This window comes from Theropithecus gelada, chromosome 5 (genome assembly GCF_003255815.1).
Source record: "Theropithecus gelada isolate Dixy chromosome 5, Tgel_1.0, whole genome shotgun sequence".
Classification (NCBI taxonomy): Eukaryota; Metazoa; Chordata; class Mammalia; order Primates; family Cercopithecidae; genus Theropithecus; species Theropithecus gelada.
Window position 1 is genome coordinate 165732961 of NC_037672.1, and position 21556 is coordinate 165754516.

Genomic DNA, 21556 nt, shown 5'->3' on the forward strand with positions numbered 1-21556 from the left:
TGGCTTTTTCCATTGTTTTAAATCTTAAAAAGAAAAGGCACATTCTGGTGTATATACTACTTCCCTAAATGAAAGGCCATCTATTGTATAAGTCTTACAGAATAATCATGAAATCCAGATGTGGTGTGCAACAAACTTCATTATTTACATGTTTTGGAAAAGATTAATAAAGTACAGCAAAATAAGCTCAATACTACAGCTGTACATGCTTTTCTATAAAGTATTCTTTTGAAAAGCATTTCAAGATTTTACAGCATTTTTATTGTATTGGAAACAGTCACAGATACCATATTATAGAAAACTTTGTTTGATAGAACGCCAGATGAATAACTGTGGACTATACACAGTCATATATAACCACATTGGAAACTTCATGTAACTATGATAAATTTCTCTCATTTTTTCCTTAGGAGTAATTACATTAGATAATTGAGCTGTTTCATCTAAGAAATTAGTTTTGTGGTTTTAGTCATTTCTCAGGGAGGGAACCTCATTTATTACAGTTCTCCCCAAGACACACTGGATAGCCTTCATCTGCTGCTGGAAGGACTGGTTCTGCCTCCTGAGGGGAAATGGCTAGGCAGCACTGTCTTCACTGCATCTCATCCTTTGGCCTCTAAGGAATGTCAAGGTCAGCTGGTCAAAAGCTAAGAAGGGCCAAAGCCATTTAAAATTTACTGTTCTTTTCCACAGTCACAAGTCTCTTAATTCATGCTGCTAAGCTGCATCTCTTGAGCTTGCCAAAATGCATTTTTGAGCTTTTTCAAGAACTTTCTCCTTCTTCAGATGAGAGGTTGGGAAGGGAGTCTGGTGATCAGTCAAGCCCTGCATTCACACCACAGACCCCTTGGCTTGTATATCTCAGCCATTAGCATTTAAACTAGCAATGGTAGACTTGTAAGAGGAAGTAAATTACTCTGAGAATCCAGATCCAAATGTGCATTCCTCACATTGATTGCAAGACCAAAATATGTAGAAAATGTTATTGGCTACATTGTTATTATTTATTCAGAAATGTTTAGTTCTTCAGTTATAGGCCTATCTTAATAGAAATTTGAAAAGTAATCTTTATAGTGTTCACCATGTGATATAATGTTTCTAAATTGCATCATATTTAGTGATACAGTATCTCAAGAGATGGAACAGCATAACAGATGAGTAATATTAGTGATATTCAGATGTACAATCTTGAAAGACTAAAGAGTGAATTTTATAGCATGGGCACATTTTAAAAATATTTAAAGGGGACTATTTAAAAATAATCCAACTATACTGCAAAGATATGAAGAAAGTCAGACCGAGAATGATTTAGTCAAGGCCACACAGATAATCGGTGGCACAGTCACTTCTACCAGGGAAAGCACAAAGTAGCCCAATGGCAGGAGATGCTAAAAGGGGCTGTCGGTGATTTAAAAACAAAGCTATTTAGGCCATGTGTGGTGGCTCACGCCTGTAATACCAGCAGTTGGGGAGGCCAAGGTGGGAGGACTGCTTGAGCCCAGGAGTTTGAGACCAGCCTGGGCAACACAGTGAGACCCTGTCTGTACTTAAAAAAAAAAAAAAATCCCACTGGGTGTGGTGGCACACACCCAGCAGTTTGAGGCTGCAGTGAGCCAAGATGACACACTTCACTCCAGCCTGGGTGACAGAGCAAGACCCTGTGTTATTCATAAACAAACACATAAATAAATACCAAGCTATTTTTAAGAATTCAAATCCAATTATTTTCGAACTAATTCTTCTTGTATTTATTTTTTTTTCTACCACAAACATTGTGTTCAAGAAGGAGAGTGAAGGACACAACCATAAGTATGTAGGAGCTTCCATAGCATGAAATTCCATGGTAGTATTTATTGCCCTTATGGGATATCTGTCTCTTGATTTTTCTCAGAAATTCGAATTAATATTATACTTGGAAAATATGAAGTAAGAACCTTTACTAATTGGTTTCATCTTCCTGTTCGCATTTTGGAAGTACACTATTTAGCTGTAAATACATGATGTTTGGCTAGTACAGACCAACAACTCATTAGTTTCTCAATATAATGAGTGCTAGTGGATGGGACTTATGCTGAAATAAGAAATTCTGGAAGCAAATTTAATTTCTTAGTTTCAGAATCAACTCCTTCAGGTTGCTTTGTACATTGTTATAGTTTTTCCAATAAATGTTTTTAAGCGTAGCATATAAGACATAACTACCTAAAGTTATATGTATGGAATGTGTTCAGAACATAGCCTGGCTGTCTCTATAGCTGTTTTGGGTGCCATTGCAATATCTATATCTCAGTAACCAAGAAACAGAGGATAGGAGGGGCAGACTTAGAGCCATAGTCTTGAGTGGAGCCCGAATCAGAAAGGTCCGCTGTATCTGAGGAAGTCACACTGCATGTGGTAAATACGAGACAAGTCGTGGTGCTTTGGTTACAGATGTGGTAACATCATGGTCATGAGCCAGAGCTCCTCAGTTTAAATCCCATCTCCACTTCTTTCCAGCTGCATAATCTTGGACAACTTACTATATATCTTTGTGCCTCAATTTTCTCATCTGTAAAATGGAGATAATGAAAGTGGCCTCTCTCCTAGAGTTTTTATAAAGATTAAATGAGTTTAGATGGATAAAGTGCTTTGAATGGTGTTTGGTACATAGTACGTGCTCTATAACAGTTAGCTCTCATCACTAGATAGTGGTGACGCTGTTGGTGCTGGCAGTAGTAGTAGCAATAGTCATGCTTGATGAAATTCTTTGGAAAAGACCTCCCCTGGTGGCTTTAAACACAGGAAATGGATGAATGGATACCCTTCTCAGGCCTCCAGGATATTTTGTAACTGTCTAAGACCTTCTTTAAGTTACAAACTTCTGGAGTTTTATGTTTTAGGAGTCTTTTTGAGCACTATATTTTGTATATGCATGTAGTCAACAGTCAAACAGTATAGAAGAGATAAAATGCAAAAATAAAAGATGTCCTCCCTCCACCTCATTCTAGTCTTACTTTCCAGAGGTAAACACTTTAAACTATTTGTTTTTAGCCCTTCTGGTGGTTTCTTTCACAAGTTTATGAACAATATATGAATTCATCCATTTATTGATTCATCAACTTCTGATAGTGCTATTAGATTAATTTTTGTATTGTTCTTACCAGCAAGATGTTCTTGTTGGGCCTTTGGTACCAACCAGCTGATAACAGCAATTTCTTGATCTCCCTGTGTTTCCATTTGCATATCGTAAAATAAGGAAATGGGACTTACTGGTTTCCAAGGCCACTTTCTAAAAAGTGTTAAGAGACCATTTGAACTAGTTTAAGTGGAAAGAAAAAAAAGAAGAAAAAGAAAAATTCTGAGATAAAACTGGTCTGAGGGTTATCTGGATCCAGCTGCTAAAATAGTATTCCAGTTTTAACTGCCTCTCTCCCTTTTTCTTTTATATAAGGAATTGGCTGTTTTTTATGTACTAGCTTCCTTTTTGTAGACCCTTCCGTGATGGCCAGGAACTCTAGGTGATTCTATCCTTTTAGACACATTTCCCTTCCATCTTCAGTATGAAAAGTCCCAGGGAAAGGCTCTGATTGGCCTGACCTGGATTATATACTTATCCTTGGATAATTTGCTGAAGCCATATAACAGTTGACTAGTCCTGGATCACATGCTAACCCTGCAACCAAGGGCGAGAGGAACAGGGTAGAAGCAGATCTGTAAAGGGAGGGAGGAGTGCGGTTACCAGATGAAAGAAGAATGGTAGAGAATAAAAACAGATGTCTGCCACACTTGGAGTTTCAGGAAATTGACTTTAAGAAGAAACTCATTCAATTCTCCACCTACTAGTGAGTCATTACTTGCTTGTGTGAATGCTTACTGCCATGCATTCAACCATTGGCCTCATTCTCCTTCCAGAAATAAAGCATGACCTCCACCTACACATTCTTTAACTTAGTATCAGCCATAAGCAATTCCTGGCAGCACTTCACAACACTTGAAAAATGAATACAGACATCAGTGTGATGTTCCAGGCAGACATCAGTGCTTTAGATTCCAGCCCCAACACAGGCATTCAATGCGGCCTTGTTAGAAACACTCTGTCCGGTCCTTTATGACTTGCTACACTACACAATGGACACACAAGGGAGCTGTTTCCTCTCTCTGTATAGGGACCAACTTTGTTATCTCAGGATACAGTCTATGTTTTGAAAAAGTGGCTGTAGAACAGTGCAGGATGGGAAGAATGGGTCCTATCAAAGAACTGCCTTAGAGATGACTAAAGTTCTCACCAAGTACTGAAAATATCCCCGAGGCCCTTCTCTTCAAGGTAAACATAAACTTATTGCATTTTTGACTGATGATAACCAAATAAAATGGAAAATGGGCACTGGTACAGGCTGCCACTGCCTGGAACATGATGGAGTGCCTCACAGATGCCAAATTAGGAGCTGCATTACCAGGTTCACAAACCCTCTCACTTGGGTTTGGGAGTTTCACATTTTGGATACTAACAAGCCAGAAATATGTAAGTACTGTTACTATAAAAGCTCTGATACATATATATCTCCTTTATTAGAAGATGCATTTCCCTTTTCTGTATTCCACACAAAAGGATGCCTGGCAATCTTTTGACAGGTAGTAAGTGACATCTATGTGCAAAATACTGTAATAAGAAGATAGAACACCTCTGGCTCTGGGCGATCTGGGCTGGTGTGTGAGATGATAATGCCACTGCCAAGCTGACAGTACCATGCCGGCCTTGTGGGCTGGAGTAGTATGGAGGAGGGAGTAAGAACTGCTAGATGTTACTAGGGAGGGCTTCAAGAAGAAATGGGCATTGAAATGGGCACAAAAGGATGAAGACAGTGGATGGAGAGAAATTGGTGGGGGTGGCCTTCCAAAAGAGGGCAGTGTATGAGAAGAGGCCAACAGTAAGGAAAACTCAAAGTCAGTCTGGGAAACAATAAGAGTAACAAACTTAGAAGAATGAAAAGGTAGAGATAGAGCAGCATTAGTTGGAGATAAGATTGTTAGGACTGTTTGAGGCCAAATTATGGGTATCTTAAATATCAGATATTATTTTAGGGAGACAAGTTCGGTCAGGATGAGAGCAGCTCTGTCTAGACATAAGTTTGAAGTGAAGTAGCACATTTATATTACACGGAAGTGGATAATGGAATTCAGGACTGAGGGCTGGGTTAAAGAGATCAGGGAGCGAGAGTGATGCAGTTGACTAACTCCTTGTGCAAAGAGGAACATAAAGTTTCGATCTTGGTAGGATACCCATATTTAGAGTGATGGAGAAGAACTAGTGAAGGAAGTAAGGCACAGTCCCAGAAGTAGAACAAGGAGAGTTATGTTAGTGATGTCAAGGGAGAAGAGTGCTTCAAGAAAGGTGGAGTGGGTGAGCCCATTGTCAGAGCTGCAGAGATATCAAGAATGAGGGCAGAGAAAAGCCACGGGACTGCTGAGCATAGCACAACCCTATCTTCATATTTGAATGAAATGTCAAATGAATTTTTAGAAGATTTACAAAATCAGGCCAAAACATCCAAAGAGTTGTGGCAGAAAGAGGGGAAAGGGTTATTAACAGAACATTGGCCACTTACCACTGAAACAGTTTGCATGTTTCCTTTAAGGGAAAGCATTATAGCAGAACCACTTCCAACTCTAGCCCCATAGAAGCTATTTTGAGACACATAAAACCTAAAAGCTATTTTTGTCTTGATCTGGGTAGAATTTATCTATAGGTATATCTGTCTTAAGAAAAAAAAATACAATTAGTGTTAGCCAGTTAGTTGACAGAATATTCACAGATTATTCACAGAATAAAGTATTCCTTTTGTAAGAAGATTTACCATGGAATTGTTTTTATCTGCCTCTCAAATGCCTTTAAAATCTTCTTCTGTTTTCCAAAAACTGATATATACATTTTTCAAAAACAGTTGAAATAGGTGTGAAAACAGCATATGCATAAGGTTAATATATATATACACACACACAAATAAGCACCATACTTGGACTTGTTTAGTTGTCCAAGTTTACCAGTTTCTTTGAAATTAGGTTCTTTATAATGTTTAAATCTTACAGGGCTAAAGAGGACGGGTCATAAAATCTAAAAGTTTATTAGGACCTTAAAGTTGAAAAACTACCCCAGAAAGGATGAATGAAGTATCCAAAGTCATAAACAGAATGTGGCAGACCTGGAGCCGCACTATTGGAACATTTCTCTACTGGGCTGACTCCATGTTTTTACTTGTAAATAACCTGCATGATAGTGGCTTTATTTCTAGAGTACTCCCTTAGGAAAATGCAACTGTGTGTTGCTGAATGCCATACAGCTTGATGGAACAGGGAGTTTTACATTGCATAGAAATCTAGGGATTTAACTTCAATTCAACAGATATTTATTGAGTGGCTTCCCTGAGAGTAAAGAGGAAGATACTGAAAATGGAGGGCTCAGCGAAGTGGAGGATTGCTATTTTTTGTAAAGACATTTGGGGAGCAGATAATGGTTATTTGTTTGGAAAGAGATGACACTCTGCCCTTAGTAGTAATCAACTCTTACAAATACCGACTGCATACCACTGTTTTGGATGTATTCTACCCAGCAAGCATAAGCTATGATGGGACTGACACAAGGGATGGCACCAGCCACTGTATGATGAATGAAAATGAAAAGTTGGGGAAACATTAACCATATGAAACCTTAAAATATGCCAAATTCGTCATTTCATTGGAAGACAGAAAGTAAAATATCTGTCCTTTCTTCCCTAATTCTTCAAAATCTCAGAGAAATTTTATACTTAAGACTTTAAAGTTCCTCAAAATCTGTCTCACAGGGAGCTTTTCTTTGGAGTTTCAATTAGAAATGAGATCACTGATTTTGCTTCAAGCATTGAAAAAAAAAGAGGTTGAAAAACAGATTTTCTTCAAAAATGTACTTTGTCTATGATAAAAATTAAAACCAAACATTTTCTATTAGGAACAGTCGGTATTAATTCCTTTTAATGTCCACTAAATTAGCACAGTTTTTATAAGAATCAACTAATATCTTCCTGGTGTTTTCACTGGCCTTTGTATCAGTAGAAATGAAAATCATTTTGGGCATTTAACTGTGATGCAGAGTTAACTGTTTTAGAAGCTGACCTCGGATTCCTCCCCAAAAAACAGGCTGGGGCTGAAGCGCCAGTGTTCTGTGTTAGTCAGATTCATCAGGCACATCACAACTGCAGGCACTGGTAAAGTCTGTCCCTTATCATATGCAATTTATGTCAGGCTACAAATCCTGCTCTTCTGATGGGGTTATAAATGCTTTGGACCACATCCTGCAGCCCTCCCAGAGCCAAAGTGACCATTTATCCCACAGAGCTGGATCTCCACAGACCTCCTAGATGAGATCTCAACATCTGGCAGCCAGCGGCAGGAGTCAACTTCTGAGAAACAGTTCACATTGCTACTGACCCTTGAAGAACACCATCTCCCCACCTCTCATTCCTATTCCTTATGTTACATGAGAGACTCAGCCATCCTTTGATATTCCAGAGAAGTTCCCAGGAGGATTAGGAATTGGTCATCAATTTCAATTGCTCCTTCTCTCTCTCTCTTTCTCGGTACATGGAATGACTTCAAATAGAGATCAACTTTATGCATGAAGACATACAAAGCTACTGTTTTTCTGTGGCAGAGCCAAATATGGCTCTTATTCTAAGTACAAAGGAAAAGTCTCTCTAAAAGAGACTCAAGTCGTATGCTGATTTCACTCAGGTCACTTCTCCCTTGAACCCTCCTCCATAATTGTGTTCTGTTCTGGCTTTGTTTGGAAAGTCACACAATTTACAAAAGGTTCAGAATGCACTGAAGGTCAACAAATAGGGCTTTGTAAAGAAACCTGTGTCCTTTTGCAATACATTTTAAACTTATACATATTCCCAAGCAGTAATCAATTTTAATTTAATTCTTGCATTTTTTTGTTTATGGTACTTTCTAGAAAATCCAGATTTTTATCCCTGCCTTCTCCCCTAACCTTAGGGGAATGTATTTTAATTATTTTTGTGCTTACAACCTCCTATAAGTCTAGTGCAATACATTCTCATTTGTCTTTTATTAATCCTTACTGTGTAAATGATTATTCTTAAGATTGTGATTTATATACCTTTTCCCAAGGGGCAATCATAAGTTAGTGCTAAACAAATCAAGTTGTTAGATATTGACCTTCATGCAGTGGACCTAGCTTCTGTGATATGAAGATATCAATTGAGCTATGAGTAATAGAATTTTAAAAGACAATTGAAGCATTACTGTAATAAAGTTATAGATGAAACTGAACCGGTACTACCTGAATGGGAAGCCCTTGTAGGAGTTCTATTTTCTATTTTATACATTCCCAGAATTGATACATTGAAGTCTCATGCATATGATACTGAGCTAATCTTAGCCAGATGGGAATATATTGTGGGAACACCTACCAGCTTACCCCTGATTCACTTACCTACCTTCATTTGAAAATTCTTAAGATTTCCCAGTCCAATATGGGACCCTCCTAGTATAGGAATGTCCTATGGAATATGCCTGATGAACCCAATGGGGTACAGAAATTGCAGTAAGAAATTTATATCGTTGTTATCATTGACAGTGATGAGTCCACCATGTTTAGTGTTTGGCCAGGTGCTGTGAAGATGCCAAAAGTTACCCTCCTTACCTTTAAAGTGCTTATAAATATCAGGACCAGAGGAGCTTATGGTTCAGAGGATACAGTCTTGTAGTTCTTCATACAGTGGCTTCTATCACACAGTCAAATATGAAAGAAAGCATATAAACCAACAGCATATTTATTCATAGATCACAAATGTTTTTCAGCTTTGTGATCTCAAGAGTTTTTCTAGATGGTTATGAATACCCCTTCTTTATTATTATGAGCAGGGGATAAATTCCTTGCAATCGAGATATTGCTCCACAGAGACATACCAGGAATTTCCAATTTACATAAAAGTTGTTTTGCGGAAGTTTACTTTCACATCATTTATTTTAAACTTGGGTTGCAGTTTCCCAGAGAAAAAGTGATATGTAGTAATAACAGCCAACATTTTAACAAACCTTTTTTGTTTCCTGAGCACTCTGTAGAGAATGATGTAGCACCAGGCCTTCTGAGCCAGCCAGCCCTTCACATCCAGGTTCTGCCCTTGGACACGTTACTCGACCTCACTAACTGATGGTGAATTTTTTAAATGGGGATAACAATCCCTGCCTCCTAGGGCTGGTGTGTGTCTCCAGGGCTAGGCACATGGTAAGTGCCCTGCGGCTTCGTGATGAGGAGAAGGGGGAGGAGCAGTGCTAAAACCAGCCATCTTAGCTGGTCTCAAGACAGCCCCATCTCCAGTTCCCCATCGGCCCACCTGCCACTGCTGTTCCTTTGCTAGTCACTTGCAATGGAAATAGGTGAAGAGAAACCCCCTGCAATAATTAAACATTGTTCCTGTTTTAAAAGGTCTGGTTTGTAAAGTAACCAGGATTGATATGATTCTCTTCTGCTGAGAAAGATAATTTATTGAGCTCATACTCCAAACCAGGCACTGTGCTCATCATTTAATTCTCACAATGACCCCACAAGCTAGTAGCTGGCTAGTATTTCCAAAAAGTTCAGTTTCTTTTTTTTTTTTTTCAGAGAAAAGACAGCAGAAAAAAAAAAAATGGAGAAACTAAAGAAGTAATGAATTTCCTATGACAAATAACTTCTAAGTAATTTCCAAAAGCTATAGGCAACCTTGCGTTTCTGGTACCTTTCATTCTTTCGGCCTTTTTTTATCTCTGTGAAAATCAACTTTTCTAAAAATAGCTTAATGAGGAAGAAGAAAATGGTAAAATTGTGCATTTCATCACATCACATTCCAGACAGGAAATTCATTTAACTCAGGTATTTAAAAGATTATCATTTGCACAGAAATAAAGTCAGACACTTTAAAATTCAAAAGATGTGTTTGTGCTCCTTTTCCCCACCCCCTCCATTCCCTGCATATTATATTCTTCATGCCTCACTGAACCACTGAAAAATGGGGAAGTCAAAACTCTAGCAAAGTTCTTCACTGCAGTATATACTAGCAGCCAAATCACTAGAATGCCCATTCATTTCTTGTGAAATGCTACATTAATAATTTCTTAAACTGTCACTTCATACTAAAGATAGCACTTCCACAGCTTTAAGCCCACTTGGGTTAGCAAACACGGTGGTTCTTTTTAATGCCCGAATGAATAGGTTGACCCATAGAGAAGTTTAGAACCAATATAGTCATGGTCTGGGCTTTCCTGCCCTGGTTTCTTTGAAGACTGGCTCTCAAGAGGCACTCCCTAATCCTGGGGTCAGGGAATCCTCACATCAGGTACAGCGCATGATATGATGTCTGTAGCTACTTCAGCAGAGCCACCACACACAGCAATTTGCTGACGTCAGGCCAAGCCTAAAATACTTAAAACACAGCTGTGGCTTTGGCCATTGTGAGCCCAGGTGGGGACAGAGTAGGGGAGCAGCGCCTTTGAGGAGAGCCACACAGATGGCTTCCAATCCAGATGCAGAGGTCAGCTGAAGGGTGTGGAAGAGTGTTGATGGTAAACATCCTGGGACGGGGATGCATGCTGCCCTAGTGAGGAAATGTAAAAGAGACAGCAAAGGCAGGGAGATGAAGCATTTGGGGACTCAGAATGGAGAGTGCTGGATAATGGATTTTAGAGCTAGTGGGTGGTTTTTATGAGTTCTATTCCTGGGCCAGTTCTAAATGCATGAATGCAAGAGCAGATGTGCTTGGACAGTCTACCCAAACCACATAGACATCTGGAACTTCAGGGCAGTGGTGAATCCCTGCAGTGACATGGCTACTTTTAAAACACTCAAGTTCAATAGGATCCCACAAAGTTCTTTGTTGTTCAAATATTTGATGCTCTGTACCTATTAAGAACATAGAACCATCTCCTCATTACACCTTTCAGTTCCCAAGAAAATGTGTCTGTCTTGTCATGGATTTAATTGTAATCACTTTACTGGATAATTACAGAAGGGAACAGAAGACACAGAACAGAGTTTAGAACTTGCTGATGTTCCCACAGCTCATGATACTTGAGAAAAGACCTAGACATTTTTTCACTTTTTATTGGCCGCTTCAATTCTTTGTGTTGCTGAGTCTCTGAAGGCTTGATTTTTGCCTATGGATAAGAAAGTTTTGGGGTCTGATTTTTAGTTTTAAAAGGTTTATTGTCTATAGATACTTGTTTTATCTGCTTGTTATAGTGCCACCTGAAGTTGAAGTTTCTTGTGACAGCTATTGGTCCCTATGTTTACCTCATGTGAATAAAGGAAAACATCCTGGATGTACAGCAAAGTTGTGGAGTAAAAGAGTGAGATATTAGATCATTGCTAGCTGCTTACTCTTATTTCAGAAATAAAAATTTGAACTATCTCTTATCAATGGTAAATATTTGGGGAATTAAGTATACATTATTATAAAATATTTTCCTATTGTTTATTGAACACCTACCTGTTATAGATGTTACTCGTTTACATGTGTTTGAAATAACATGCAATATCAGTGTATATTAAGGTTTGTGTAAGAAATTGGCAATTCATTTTACTACTAAAATTTTGCATAAAGACTTTCTTAGGGGACAAATGTAGAGATTAAAGTAATTTTCTTTAAATCCACCTGTGGTATTTATTGAATGTAGAGTTGACAGCACTGAAGTAGGCAAATTGGACTCACCTAAATCTGCCAAATATAACTTCAACTTTTTTTTCTTTTTTTTTTTTGCTTTTAACTTTCTCATTTTGATAGAATTCTTTTACCAAAAATTGACTATGAATGAGAGGATTAAGAACTGATGTCGAAATGTTTTTCTCTTAATATTTCTTGATCCGTTAAAAACAAAATATGGCTCCTGGAAGTCAGACAAAGTTTCCATCAGGATTTGTAAACTGGTTGGGATCACCTTATGGGAAACTTAAATGAGACAGTGAAATGGGCGAGCATAATTCACTGACTTAGCGCTTGGTCCAGAATGAACTGCTGGCACCACACTTCGGGCTGCTATGTGTGCCCGTTCCCTGGGTGTTCTCTGCAGCTGGCCTAAGTGCCAGGCGATGCTCACAAGCTGAGCTCACTCCTGGAATGCACGTTCCTTGCCGTTCCATCTCTGAAGGTGTCACTTCTCTCTCTCCCCACAGGGACCCTCTGAAGATCCAGCAACTCCAGAACCAAATCCGACTGGAGCAGGAGGCCGGCGCCCGGCAGCCTCCGCCAGCCCCGCGCAGCGCGCCGCCCTCGCCGCCCTCGCCGCCCTTCCCGCCGCCGCCCGCCTTCCCCGAGCTCGCGGCCTGCACGCCGCCCGCGTCCCCGGAGCCCATGAGCGCGCTGGCCTCCCGCTCCGCACCCGCCATGCAGTCCTCCGGCTCCTTCAACTACGCGCGCCCCAAGCAGTTCATCGCCGCGCAGAACCTCGGGCCCGCGTCGGGCCACGGCACGCCGGCCTCCAGCCCCAGCTCGTCCAGCCTCCCGTCGCCCATGTCCCCGACGCCAAGGCAGTTCGGCCGCGCGCCCATGCCGCCCTTCGCGCAGCCCTTCGGCACCGAGCCCGAGGCCCCGTGGGGCGCCTCCTCACCGTCTCCCCCGCCGCCGCCGCCCCCGGTCTTCAGCCCCACGGCTGCCTTCCCGGTGCCCGACGTGTTCCCACTGCCGCCGCCACCACCGCCGCTCCCGAGCCCGGGGCAGGCGTCCCACTGCTCTCCCGCCACCCGCTTCGGCCACAGCCAGACGCCCGCGGCCTTCCTCAGCGCCCTGCTGCCCTCGCAGCCGCCGCCGGCCGCCGTCAACGCCCTGGGGCTGCCCAAGGGTGTCACCCCCGCGTGAGTAACAGCCGCAGGCCTCCGCTCCCTGCCTCTCCGCCTCGGGTCGCCCTGGGGCTCCCACATCCCCATACACGCGCGCCCATCAGCCTGCAACCCAGGGCACCTCAGTAACATTTCACACATTTCCCTCCATGCGATGTAAAAATTCTTAACGGCAATTTGACTCAGTGATTCTTGCGTGGCCACTTGACATGATCAAAATCAGAACTTTTTCGTCTGAACTAATATGAGATTCTCATGAGGAACTATTCAAACTCTATGCAGTGCTCTCTTAATAATTATGACGGGGGGAGGGGCTTAGCTACCGTTTATCGAGCACTGTGCTAAGCAATTCACGTATACTATTTCAGTCCATACTACATTCCTAAGAGGGAGCATCGCCCCAGTTAAACTACCGAGGAGTCTAGGAGTTGAATAAATTGCCCTGGGTCACATAGCCACTAAACCGAGACAGGAATCCATGCTCTCACCACCAAACTATGTGTTTTATTATAATATTTCATGCCAGCATTACAATGGGTGCGAAGGAGTTTGGTTATTAAGTATACACTTAGTGTTTTTGAAAAACCTAAATTAACAGATTTAAGAAATAAGCCTTTGTGTGAATCTAGTGATTGACTGGAATGTAGATAAATGAGGGTGTATGCAACCTAGTGGAGAAATGATGATGCAGTTTTGTCCCTGGCCTGTGATCTCGAGATCCATCACATGCCGCCTCTGTCTGTTTCTGCTTGCAGGTGATCTAATATGTCTCTCCTTACCTCACAGTGATGATGTGGCAGCCCTATGAGGTCTTTAAAATGGGAAATCTTTGAGGATAAATAACGACCACAGAAGTACAGTAAACTCCTCAAAAGAAATACAGTACAGGTGTTTGGTATGTTTGGTTGAAGAGTAAAATGAGTAAAAGCTAGCACTTACTCAGTTTACTGAAGACTTCAGAAATGAGTGAGTGCTCGCAAAGGTTAAGCCAGCACCCATATCTCAACTCTTCCTGCTGAAATCCTGCTTCAGAGTTTGCCAGAAGCATACTATTGTTCAGAGAGAAAAAGAAGGAAACTCTACTAAAGAGTAAACAGGAGAAGATCTTAGAATTCAAGTTATTTTCATTCATCTATAAAAGTGTTCCATTGCTAGGATATACTTTTGCCACCTTAAAGGCCAGCATTTCTATGTCGGGCCTCGACGAGGTGTACCAGGCAGCTTCAGTTAGCACTGCTGCTTTTGTTGGGCACTTCCTAAATGTTGATTACATGAATTTGAAATCTGCCTTCTTCTCAAATCCTTATTGGACGAAACACAGTCAAATGATTATGTAAAGAAACAAGTCCAATAAAGGAGCCAAATATAGTAATGATGTGATAATGGACTTCTGTTAAAAGTTGTCAGTCAACTTGTCTGAGGAGAACCTTTGTCTTTCTCCCCTGCTTTTTCTCTTTGAGCTTTAATTTAGCTGTTAGAAAAGGAAGTGTATTATCTTGGTACAAAGAAGCTGTTAGAGAGACCCAAAGAGCTAGAGTTTGTTGCATGACACCTTTTCCTCCTCTCTCATTAAAAGGATACCAAGTCTTGCTTCCCAGGAAGAGGAGTACTGTAAATAATCTGTTCTAATATTTCTCATAAAGAATTTGATCAAAGATTACTTTGGCAAAGGTGGTAATGATTGTGCCATTTATCATTTTTAGTAGGAACAGCAGTTTGTGCTGATCTGTGACTTTGAAACCTTAAGCAGTTTTAAGGGCTTACTTCAAGTAACAGGAGCACTTGCTTCTTGTCACCATCTTTCAAAGTGACTCATTTTATGGAGTCAAAATAGCTTATAATTGTTACCACAAGAGTCCAGTCGTTCCTGCCATTTTAAAAAAATTAATGGAGAAGTCATGCTGATTTTGTGGCCATGGAAAACTGTACCCAAAGATAGGTAAGTGCTGTGACATCGAAGTGGAAATACCAGACTACAGATTTTTAGCTCCGTGCCAGCCCAGTAAGCCATTATTATGTGGTTACCGTTTTGTCCTCAAGGAATTTTCCTGTTGCTAAATCACACACACTTGAAGAATTCATTATTTTGGTTTGATACATATGTCTTTTGAAACATGTTTTTCCTCTGGCATACTATGGGATCTGTCATTTGCATTCTGAATTAAAAACAAAAATGTTACTATTTTTGTTTATCATAATAATCCAAATAATTTGCTAAAGACTGAGTGTCCCTATCAGGGCTACCATGGCTTTGGCATCCTGGAACTTGCAGGAACTGCCAAGTTATCGTAAGATGTATATATTCAGTTTCATTTATAAGTGTTATTTCTTTAGCTGGATGGTTTTGCCATATATATCAAGTACCAACAAGTAGATTGATTACATATAATGCAATGAAGTAGAAATTCATTAGGTTTTTTTAACCTGCCTTGTTTTACCAAAATGTTAAATATAAATTTCCAATATCTTAGTTTTCTTTCTTGTTTTTTTTTTTGTTTGAGACAGTCTTGTTCTGTTGTCCAGACTGGAATGCAGTGGTGCGATTGCAGCTCACTGCAGCCTCCGCCTCTGGGTTCCAACAATTCATGCCTCAGCCACCTAAATAGCTGGGATTATAGGTGTGAGCCACCACGCCCAGCTAGTTTTTGTATTTTCAGTAGAGATGAGGTTTCACCATGATGGCCAGGCTGGTCTCAAACTCCTGACCTCATGTGATCTGCCCACATCGGCCTCTCAAAGTGCTGGGATTACAGGCATGAGCCACCGTGCCCAGCCCCTCTTAGTTTTCTTAATCATCACTTGCATACTTGCTGTTTTATTCTGTTTGTTTCGCATTGTTCTTATTTAAACTGTAAACAGGAAGGTTAGTAAGTACTAAGTTTCTAAACAGTCGGTGGAGATAAGGTTCTGTTTCTCATATGTTTGTGTAGCAGAGGTCAAAGCAGGGAACAAAGGTCATGGATGTCAGTGATAAACCACAAAGTCAAGGCAAAGGACAGTAAATTTGGGGAAAATGCAGCATAAAGGAAGAAAGGCGTTTGAGGAACTGTATGTATAGAAGTTCCCCAGACCGCAGTCAACCAACTGCATGCTGCTGTTGTGAGCTGGAGAGAGGTTGACTGCGGTCTGGGGAACTTCTATACATACAGTTCCTCAAATGCCTTTCTTCCTTTATGCTGCATCTTCCCCAAATTTACTGGGGTCACTGGCAAAGAAAATATTGCCCTGCTCAAAGCTGTCGACAGATACAAATACTAAGTTGATAAACCCTTTTAGATGGAGGTAGTAAGGAGAGCATGCCTTAGAGAGAAATCTGTTTGTACTTTTATAAAATTAATGTATTCTACTCCCCTCACTATTGCTGGTAAGTTGGTGTTACAGCCTCCATTGCTGTAACCATGTTTCTCCACATAGTAAATCAGCCCTAAGAGATGGAAGAAACCCAGAAGATTTGGCAGTGCCGACAGGCATAGTGTGGCAGTACTGCCTCTGCTGGTCTCTGAGCAGCTGTACTAAGTCTGAAGGGTGAATCAGATCAGACCCATCTCTGGAACCAGACTGGCACTGTTTCATTTGCCATCTTCACATTCTTGGAATCTGTGCTCATAAGGGAGTGCCACATAGCCACGGGGCCACAATGTTGTATGTTCTTAACTGCCTCTTTTATATAAGCAGGGCTTTGGTTTGAAATGTTGCCCCATCTTTGTCACAAGAGCATGTGTCAATAAGAGCTTGTATACAGATGTACTAATGAGAGCTTTTATTATATAGGCCCACAGCTCCTTGTGGACATTATCTCATTGTCCCTCTCTCTCTCCCTGATAGGAAGCAGGTAGGTGGGGACACTGTCATCATTGTTACTCAAGAGGTGACGGGATTTCCCAGGGTTCTGGAAAAAATGCCTGAGCAAGGAGAGAATAGCATGACTTAGGTTCATCTCAAATAACTCTAACATTTCTTGATTAAAGAAAACTGTTGTAGAAGCAGCAAATCAGAATCCCCTGAGTCAAGGAAAACTTTGTTAACAAATTTAGTTGTACTTTAAGATTCATGACACAGGGCATTTTAAACAGTTTTCAAGTCAAGACCGTGGTTAGATAGTAACCAGTGAAAAAGAATCCAACAGATACAAGCTGCAACGTACTTTGCAGACATCTCACTATACCTATCTTTCTCCTATTTTGGGGGAAACAGATAGCGGGGGGCTTTTCATTCTCTGACCTGAAGGGGTTGGAGGTGTTATTATGGGCTCATTAGGGTCCAGTATCTTATCAAGTTGTATCCAATCCTGGGCAAGTATTTACCAACAAATTAGTAGGTGAGGCCTCCAGGATCCGCTGCTACTGGGTTATTCTGTTGAAATGTCTCCGCCCCGGGGTAGCTCAAAATCAGACCTGTACGGCTGTGTACCAAGTTGTATAGAATGAATGAACAGAAGTAACCTGAGGCCAGTGGATCACGAGGTCAGGAGATGGAGATTATCCTGGCCAACATGGTGAAACCCTGTCTCTACTAAAATACAAACAATTAGCCAGACATGGTGGTGGGCACCTGTAGTCCCAGCTACTCGGGAGGGCTGAGGCAGGAGAATTGCTTGAACTTGGGGGGCGGAGATTGCAGTGAGCTGAGATTGCGCCACTGCACTCCAGCCTGGTGACAGAGCAAAACTCTGTCTCAAAAAAAAAAAACCCATGTGCCTTTGTCATTTTCTTTTTTAAAGAACCCAAAATACAATGTGAGGAGAATTTGATATTAGAATAAAGTTATCTATTTTCCTTTAAATATGAGCTTAAGGTACCTATTTTTTGTACTTTAGCAGCCTTTGCTTTACCATAAAATTCAGTAAAAGGAAAATAGAATTGACATACAAAAACTCAGTTTGTATATCTTGGGCTCTTTTATATATTTATTAATGCATTATATTCTTGAATATAAGTGATATTTAAATGCCAACATGTTAATGAATTTGCTCCCTCTGAAATGTTGTGGAATTTAGTTACCATCAGATTTCACTGAATGTGAGAAGAGTAGAATAACAGGACGTGTAATAGTTAAATTCTCTGGTTGATTCTGGTACCCTATCTCTTACATCAATATTGTGCTCTGGAAATTTGAGTTTCTGAAATCTACTCCCGGAATTGACCTACAATAGCATATCAAGGGAAGGATGCTTTCAAGACTATTCAGTAGCCAAAAAAAGAGACCATTTGGGATTTGGTGGTGATTGAATCTGGAAGACTTTACCTTCCAGATGCTTGTGTATACGTTTGAGATGTTTTTATCATAACCACATGAATATTATTTTTAAATGACAAATGACTTACTCTTAAAGCCAGAGTAAACAGATCAGTAATGTTTTTTGTACAGTTGGGCTGAGTGTGTATACAGTGAAGTATTTAGTCCGGGAGGCCTGTTATGAATTGCTTTATTGGTTAAAGTTTGCCTCTGAGTATGGATTTTTGTGAAGAGTTCTGGTTTTGGTAACTACTAACTTTGAATACTACTTTATTTTATTTTTTTAATTGCACAAACCATCAAAAAAAGGAGATTATCTCTTTGTCACCACTCTTTTTATTTCCTAATGAGTTGCTACTCATCATTTATCAAAGGAAGGTGCCACTTCAGGGAGCAGAACTACAACCATCTTACAAACTCTAACATAGCATTAGTTTTATAGGAAAACAAACTCAGTTGCCAAATTTTTGCCTCAAAACTTATAATTGCTTTTCTTTCCTCATGCCTCCCCTTTCAAAATACGTCACTTTTATTTCTAACTCTCACGTTGCATGCTACCCCTAAACCCTGTCCTCAGTGTTTAACATAATTTCGTAAAGTGCTTCTGAATTACATTAGTCCAGTGAGATGCTCCGAAAAAGAGAAGAGGTTCCGTATTAGAATAAGTGTGAGAAAACTGTATTCTATACCTCTTTCCTCATTCACAGTGCCCATCTGTTGGCCCTGCCAGGCTGGTTCTGGTCACAGGACCTCTGCACTGCCATGCTCTCCCTGTAGGTCTCACGTAGCCAGCCACTTCCTATGGTTTAGGCCACCACTGTAGAGTCAACCTCAGAATTCTGATGGACCACACTGTCTGATACAGTCATCTACTCATACTTCTGCCGTTTCATTGCGTTTACCACCTCCTGATATGTCTTGCCTTCCATTTTTTTTTCTCTTATCTCTTTCTGCCATATCCACCATAAAAATGCAGTTTTTCTAACTACCGTGACCTAGTTCAACATTATATTTCTAGCACCTAGAACAGAGTTGAACACTGAGAAGGCAATCAGTAAGGGTTATCTGCACGTTCATGGAAATTCTGGTCAAGAATTTTTGGTATCTTTTTAAACTCCTTCCCCTCTTCCATTCTGTTTCTCTCAGCCAATCTCGTCTCTTTGACTCACTTCCATGCTGAATATTTTCTGATCCACTGATATTTCAGATCCACTCTTACTACACCAGGAGCTGTTCTAAGTGTTTAGTACACATTGGCTCATGTAGTTTACCCAGTGATCCTATGAGATACAAGCTGTTAATACCCACATTTTACAAAGGAGGAAACTGAAACATATGGTCATCAGGTCACTAGCCCAAACGACACAGCTTTTAAGTGGTTAAAACAAAACAAAACAAAAAAGCAGGTTCTCACATCTGTTTCTTTATTCCTGCTGTCTCTGAATTTCTTCTTCTTCTCCATTCTACTTGTCTACATCCTTATCATCTTTCAAGGGCTTAGAACTTGCCTCTTTCATGGAGCTTTCTGCAGTCATTCTAGCCGGCACTGTTTTCTGTTTCTTTTTTATTCCAGTTGCATCTAGAATTGGTTCCACATGGTTTGTTCCTTAACTTATTCCCCAACTTGGTTATCAGCCTCAGTGATCAAGGACCATCCTTTAGGATTTGGGAGGTCTTTGCTATCTCACTTAAATAATGTTGAGTGCTCACTTTGGCAGTGTGAATACTAAAATTGGAATGATACAGAGAAGATTAGCATGGCCTCTGTGCAAGGATGACACACAAAGTCATGAAGTACTCTGTATTTTTAAACCATATAGCCTCTATGAAACTGCCATTTTGTAATTAAAAATGTTCAAATATTAATCATTGTAAATAAGTGCCCACTGGAATCTTTTCTTATTCCCCCTCAAGTTTCAGTTTCAAGTACTGACTGCTAAGATTGGCGTATCTCCGGCCACGTACATTTGCAGAAAGTCAGATTTGCAATGCAGTATGTCATGGAGCTCATGCTTGTTGAAGAGAATCTTTGATAGGCTGGACACATTCATTTTAGTAGGAGGCAGAGGTGGCCTAACAGCAAACTCTAGGTTCAGAATCTAATTTTCATAGCCTTCAAGGATGAATGCAATATAAACTGTGTAGCAGATTGTGATGATCATTCCAACTATGGAGGCAAGTATTTGTACATGCTATCTACAAGGCACCAAATAATGTAAATAATGCATGTGTCATCATTGCTACAAATTGTCCTCTTTCAGGACCTAACTATTTGGGTAAAGAACCTACAGTTCCCATCACCACTTATGTATGTATGTACAAACATATAAATTAGTCCAAATTCTAATTTTCTCTCATTTTTCTTTGTGGAAAAACAGATAAGAAAGATCAGTAAAGGAAGATATAAGTAATTAATGTTACAGTTATTCAATATACTAACTTGAATTAAATGTACTAAGAAGCAAAAACTATTAGTGTTCAGACTATCATGATGAAGCTTTTGGGTTTTTTAAATATATTTTCGTTTTTATGCATAAAATCTTCATACATAGAATTCCATGATGTCATCAGGCATTAACAATCACTTACCTTAGAAACCAACTCTTTTTTTCTAGGCTTAACAGGGCTTGTATTGATGTATTGGCCTAGCACTGTGCTCTGCTAGATGCTCTATAAATATTTGTCTAATCACTATTGGATATTTAAAAATATCTTTCAGCTGGGAACAGTGGCTCATGCCTGTAATTCCAGCTCTTTGAAAGGCCAAAGCAGGAAGATCACTTGAGCCCAGGAGTTTGAGACCAGCCTGGGCAAGATAGGGAGAACCTGTCCCTACAAGAAATGGAAATTTAGCCAGGCATAGTGGTATGCACTTCTGGTCCCAGCCACTTGGAGGATGAGGCAGAAGGATTGCTTGAGCCTCCTAGGATAGGGAGCTGTGATCACACCACTGCATTCTAGCCTGGGTGACAGAGTGAAACCCAGTCTATAAAAAGAAAAAAACATATTTCAGTTGATTGATTTTTATTTCTGTGCCAATTGTTTAGAACCAAGAAAATACGAGTACCTTAAATTCTGTAAGTAAAGAGGAAAATTTCTTTAACATTGTGGGAAATTAGGAATTAAGTAACTGCCCTTAACACTGGAAATCTCGATATGTTGAGGGAATTGACTTGTTAAAAGATAGAGGCCAGGTGTTGTAGCTCAGGCCTGTAATCCTAGCACTTTGGGAGGCCGAGGTGGGTGGATCACAAGGTCAGGAGTTCGAGACCAGGCTGAACAACATGGTGAAACCGCGTCTCTACTAAAAGTACAAAAATTAGCCAGGTGTGGTAGCACGTGCCTGTAATCCTAGCTACTCAGGAGGCTGAGGCAGGAGAACTGCTTAAACCCAGGAGGCAGAGGTTGCAGTGAGCCGAGATGGTGCCACTGTACTCCAGCCTAGGCAACAGAGTGAAAAAAAAAAAAAAAAAAAAA

General features: G+C 40.4%; 1 protein-coding gene and 1 non-coding gene across 6 annotated transcripts in view; both read left to right on the top strand.

Moving 5' to 3' along the window:
- PALLD (palladin, cytoskeletal associated protein) overlaps positions 1-21556 on the top strand; it is a 436926-nt gene that overhangs the window by 374153 nt on the left and 41217 nt on the right. For 2 of the 5 annotated variants that reach the window (XM_025384604.1, XM_025384608.1), the window contains one exon: positions 12182-12859. The exons of the other annotated variants lie outside the window; for them this stretch is intronic. In XM_025384604.1, coding sequence (XP_025240389.1) covers positions 12182-12859 — 678 coding nt within the window. The remainder of the gene's footprint in view (positions 1-12181; positions 12860-21556) is intronic. 5 annotated transcript variants of the gene reach the window in all.
- On the top strand, positions 19786-19888 carry LOC112625686. The gene has a single exon (XR_003119747.1). It is a non-coding gene; the product is annotated as a U6 spliceosomal RNA (small nuclear RNA).